Genomic DNA, 5678 nt, shown 5'->3' with positions numbered 1-5678 from the left:
AAGTCACTCACGAGGGTACTAAGAAAATTAAAACTTCAAAACTCCAAATGCTTACGATGCGCTTTGAGGAACTAAGAATGTCTGAAGATGAAAATTTTGATAGTTTTATCACCAAGCTGAGTGACATTGTTAATTCTTTTCATGCATTAGGTGAACCCATTTCCAATCTCAAAGTTTGCTGTAAAGTTCTTAGGTCTCTTCCTAAAAGATTCAGAACCAAAGTTGTGGCCATTGAAGAAAGGCCTTAAGTTGACAGTATGCTTTTTGAGGAGTTAGTTGGAAAACTCCAAACTTTTGAACTAAATCACCTGTCTAAGAAACCAATTTCTAAGGCTAGTAAGAGTATTGCTTTTAAAACTTCCAATGAAAAATTCTATGTTTCCCAAGATAGTGATGATCAACTTGATGAAGAGGAACTTGCTTTCTTCGCTAAAAAATTCAAAAAATTTGTGAAGTTTCGAAAAGATAATAAGCAAGGAAACTCGTCAGCTTCTAATGATGGACCTAAAATGAACAATTCAGGTTTTGGTGATAAGAAGTTTTCTACTGATAAATCTAAGCAACCCCAAGGCATTCAATGTTATGAGTATCATGGTTTTGGTCATGTTCAAGTTGAATGTCCCGACACACTCAAAAAGAAATCCAATAGGGGGTACAAAGTCACTTGGGATGATGATAGTGAGGAAGCGAGCAATTCTCAAAATAGTCACAATAAAACTGACGAAGTCCCAAGATACACAGTCCTTGTTGCTAGTGTGACATCTCCTACATCACCAGAAGCGTTTGTGTCTACACCTACGTGTAGTATTGAGGATAACTATGAATCTAGTGATGAGGATGTTAACAATGATGAGGATGACTTAGAATCTATTCATGATGCTTATAATGAACTTTTCAAAGAATGCGTTAAACTGAAAAAGAAAAAGAAAGAATTGATTCTTGTCATTAAAAAGGTTGAAATTGAGAGAAATAGTCTTCGTGTTGATGTTGATTCTAGGATTCATGAAATAGAAGAGTTAAAAGCGCACCAAACAAATTTCAATGAAAAATTTGCTAAAATTGAAAAAGAATGTTTGGTGGCCTTGAAGGCTCTTGGGATATCTAAGGAGAGAGTCAAAGTATTGGAACACGATTTAAAAGAGGCCAGTGAGGCCATTAAAAGAAATAACTGTGGCGCTTCTCGTATAGTTGAACTGACTCATACTTTTAAAAATAGAAGCGGCCTTGGTTTTATCTACCCGCCATCTGTTGCTGCTAAGATTAGTGAAAAACCTAACAAGGAGATCAAATTTGTGAAATCCGTCTCCTCAACTATTCCTAAGACCTTAGATTGTCCTATCCCTAAGAAATGGATTATCACTTGCCACCATTGCGGTACTCTAGGTCATGTTCGTCCTTATTGCTACAAGTTTCTTAACAATAATAAAAATGGAAATGGTAGGTTTCAAATTCCTAATGTCTATTATGGGCCAAAACATAGTGTCCCTAATTTTAGAAAACCTCGTAAGATATCTCAACCTAAGTCTGAAAAACATAATGAAAATTTTGAAAAACAATTGAGTCATTTGGCCAATCAAACATCACACATTGTTGAGGAAATTCAAAAACTGTCTAGTTTTGCCAAAGGATTAAATGAACGTAATACCTCACCGAGCCAGAATTCTTTCAACCACCTATCTCAAATGCATAATAAACCTAAACAAGTTTGGAAGAAAGTTGATATAGTGTGTAATGTTGCTCACACTGCATTCAAAGCAGATTACTCTCATGCTTGGTATTTAGATAGCGGTTGCTCTAGGCATATGATTGGCAATAAGTCTTGGTTTAGTAAATTAGAAAAATACAATGGTGGTTTCGTCACTTTTGGTGATGGTAATATAGGGAGGAGGCACCATATCTACTCACGGTCTTCCACATTTGGAAAATGTCTTATATGTTAGAGGGATTGAAAGCTAATTTGTTAAGTATTGGACAATTTTGTGACAACATGCATGAAGTTCAATTTTCTAAAAATGGTTGCTCTATTGTTAATGAATCTGGTGTCTGTGTAGTTAAAGGTGTTAGATCGTCTGATAATTGCTACTGTGTTCAAATGGATAATCTTGTTGTATGTAATCGTATTATGCTTGATGATGTTGAACTTTGGCACCAACGCTTATGGCATGGTAATTTCTCAAAATTGCATCGTATCACTAAACGAAGTTGTAAGAGGTGTGCCCAAACTTGCCAATGGGCAAGGATTAGTTTGTGGAGGATGTATGAAAGGAAAACAAGTCAAAAGTTCCCACAAAAAGACTAACATCGTTGCTACCACTAAATGTCTTGAACTTCTTCACATGGACCTTATGGGTCCCTTTCGCATTGAAAGCTTAGGAGGTAAACGATATATCCTAGTTATTGTAGATGACTTCTCTCATTTTTCCTGGGTCGGTTATCTTAGAGAAAAGTCTGATGCTTTTGCTTGTTTTAAATCGATTTGCCTTCGTATTCAAAATGAAAAGGGATATCCTATCATACGTGTTAGAAGTGATCATGGTGGAGAATTTGAGAACTCTGAAATTGACAAAATACTGTGATGATAAAGGCATCAAGCATGAGTTCTTAGCTCCTCGCACACCTCAACAAAATGGGGTTGTTGACAGGAGAAATAGAACTCTCCAAGAAATGGCTAGAGTCATGCTCCATGCCAAGCGTGTCCCTAGGGATTTGTGGGTCGAGGCCATTAACACTGCTTGCTATACCATAAATCGGGTCTATGTGAGACCCGAAACTACGTGTACTCCTTATGAGATTTGGAATGGTAAGAAACCCTCTGTAAAATATTTTCGGGTTTTTGGTAGTAAATGTCACATCTTGAGAGATAGCGAATCTCTTGGTAAATTTGATTCTCGGAGTGATGATGGTATTTTTCTAGGATACTCCAACACAAGTAGAGCTTTTAGAGTATATAATCTTCGCATCTCCACCCTAGTTGAGTCAGCCAATGTAGTAGTTGACGATAACACTATTGACGAGTCAGTCCCCCAGGTTGATGACGATGATGAAGGGATCGAGTTGGGAAATCTTTGAAGGGGAGACGCCTGTGAGTACTCCGATAGATATTCCTGCTTTCGATGTAGGGGGAGAGCCTAGTGAGAAAGAGAAGGCTGTTGAAACCGAGTCTAACGCCAGTGAGTCATCCTATGATGAGGAGTTAGGACAACATGATCTAATTCCCTCAAATGCTAAAGAACCATCAGCAAGAGTCAAACTCAATCACCCTAAAGATCTTGTCGTAGGAAATCTAGATGAAGGTATGTTAACCAGAAGGAAAGCTACAAACATTGCCAACTATGTCTGTTACACCTCCTCTCTAGAACCCAAGAAGGTAGAAGAAGCTTTGAGTGATGAGTTATGGATAGGGGCCATGTAGGAGGAAATGCAACAGTTCACTCGTAATAATGTCTGGTATTTGGTCCCTGGGCCTTTGCACACAAACGTCATTAGCACCAAATGGATTTTTAAAAATAAAAAGGGCAGTGATGGCGTTGTGGTTAGAAATAAAGCGAGATTGGTTGCTCAGGGCTATACAAAAATTGAGGGAGTTGACTTTGAGGAAACCTTTGCTCTGGTTGCAAGGCTAGAGTCAATTAGATTACTTTTTGGCATTGCATCTCATTTAAACTTTAAACTTTCACAAATAGGTGTCAAAAGTGCTTTTTTAAATGGGAACTTAAAAGAGGAAGTTTATGTTGAACAACCTAAGGGTTTTGTTGATCGTTCTTTTCCCAATCATGTGTACCGCCTTTGTAAGGCTTTATATGGTTTAAAACAAGCTCCTAGTGCTTGGTATGAGCGTCTCACTGATCATTTGTTAAATACTGGTTTTGTTCGAGGGGGAGTTGACCAAACCTTGTTTATTTGTAAAATAGAAAGCGATCTTCTGATTGCTCAAATTTATGTTGATGATATAGTTTTCAGTTCCACGCGTGAGTTACATGCCAAACAGTTTGGAACCCAAATGTCCCATGAATTTCAAATAAGTCTCATGGGAGAATTGACTTATTTTCTTGGGTTTCAAATTCGTCAAATGGATGATGGTATATTTTTGTCTCAGTCTACTTATGCTAAAGATATAATCAAAAAATTTGGCATGACAGATTCTAAAACCACACGTACACCCATGAGCACGAGTATTAAAATTGGTAAAGATGTCGACGGCGTGAGTGTTGATCCTACTCTTTATTGTAGCATGATAGGTACTCTTTTGTATCTCACCGCTAGTCGTCTTGATATTTCTTTTAGCATTGGTGTTTGTGCTCGTTATCAGTCCGACCCTAAAGAATCTCACCTAACTGCTCTCAAGCGGGTAATACGCTATGTTAAGGGCACTAATTCACTCGGTCTTTGGTACCCTTGTCGTACTAATATTGATTTAGCTGCGTATTCCGATGCTGATTGGGCCGGTAGTGCTGATGATCGAAAGAGTACCTCGGGCGGGTGTTTTTATCTAGGAAATTTTCTTGTTGCATGGCATAGTAAAAAGCAAAATTGTGTCTCTCTATCTACCGCTGAGGCTGAATACATAGCGGCCGGCAGTTGTTGCACACAACTTACGTGGATGAAACAAATGTTGAAAGATTATGGCCTACCTCAAGGCAAAATGACGGTATTTTGTGATAACACTAGCGCAATCAATATTTCCAAGAATCCTATCCAACATTCTCGGACCAAACATATTGACATCCGTCATCACTTTATTCGTGAACTTGTAGAAGATGGAGTCATTACTCTCGAGTTTGTACCCACTCATGAACAAAAAGCTGATATTTTCACAAAACCGTTAGATTCTCTTAGGTTTGAGTACCTTAGGAAGTCTATTGGTCTCGTTTCCGTGGATTAGATTCAGTGGGTTTGCATGTCTCTCATTTGCGTGCTTTGTGTGCCATCATTCTAGAGTAGACATGTAAAACTTTTTCTTTTATGTTTATTTTCATTTTTTTCTGCATTTTTTTGATTTAAAAAAAAACAAAAACAAAATAATTTTTGTGAACAGATGTTCTTTGTTTCTCATGTTCATGGCCCTTGTAGTCAGAATATTTGCATCCAATGTGTTTTTTCATCCCTGAGAATCTTTAGATTTTGAATGTATCATATTTCATGGCCTTATGATTTTCACTATATCACATATGTGATTTATTGCTCCCTCAACTCCTTTTGGTTATTCTCATGTACTTGGACATGTTCATGTGTTTGTCCCCCTTGAGATTGACCTTCGGCTACTATTCCCTAGTGATTCTTATTACCTTGTTCCGTTATCTCCTACAAACATCTATCTGGTTCTTTTATATTCTCTACTTGTCCGGGTGTTCATTAAGTAACCGGGCAATTGGGGTGAGGTATTCTCTCTCTGAGTGTTCGCGTCAAAAGGTGGATAGACCTTGTGAAGGTATGTACGACTCCTGGGCCACTTGCCTAGTAACCGGGCCTCTTGCCTCAGTAAGCAATGAGTGTTCGCGTCAAACGAGTAATAGTGGATGTCTTTATCCCCTACAAAAAAAAAAAAAGAAAAGAAAAAAAAGGGGGGATTGTTCTGTTGAGGGGGAGTTTGGGTTTCTTTTTGTTTCATTTTGAGGACCTAGCTTGGTTTGACTTTTTGAGGGGGAGTTATCCTGAAAATCCTTGCATACATGAGAATA

The 5678-nt window shown here is 38.0% G+C and overlaps 1 protein-coding gene across 1 annotated transcript; it reads left to right on the top strand.

The window, feature by feature from the left end:
* The first annotated feature begins 257 nt into the window (after positions 1–257).
* LOC131303019 (uncharacterized) lies at positions 258–3412 on the top strand. Its single transcript, XM_058329812.1, has 4 exons — positions 258–1935; positions 2052–2165; positions 2441–2902; positions 3120–3412. Exons 1-4 carry the CDS (start codon positions 258–260, stop codon positions 3410–3412), a joined length of 2547 nt encoding a protein of 848 aa, XP_058185795.1.
* The last annotated feature ends 2266 nt before the right edge of the window (positions 3413–5678 follow it).

Source organism: Rhododendron vialii, chromosome 10a (genome assembly GCF_030253575.1).
Source record: "Rhododendron vialii isolate Sample 1 chromosome 10a, ASM3025357v1".
Classification (NCBI taxonomy): Eukaryota; Viridiplantae; Streptophyta; class Magnoliopsida; order Ericales; family Ericaceae; genus Rhododendron; species Rhododendron vialii.
Note: the sequence above shows the minus strand (reverse complement) of the source record. Positions and strands in the feature narration are given on the sequence as shown.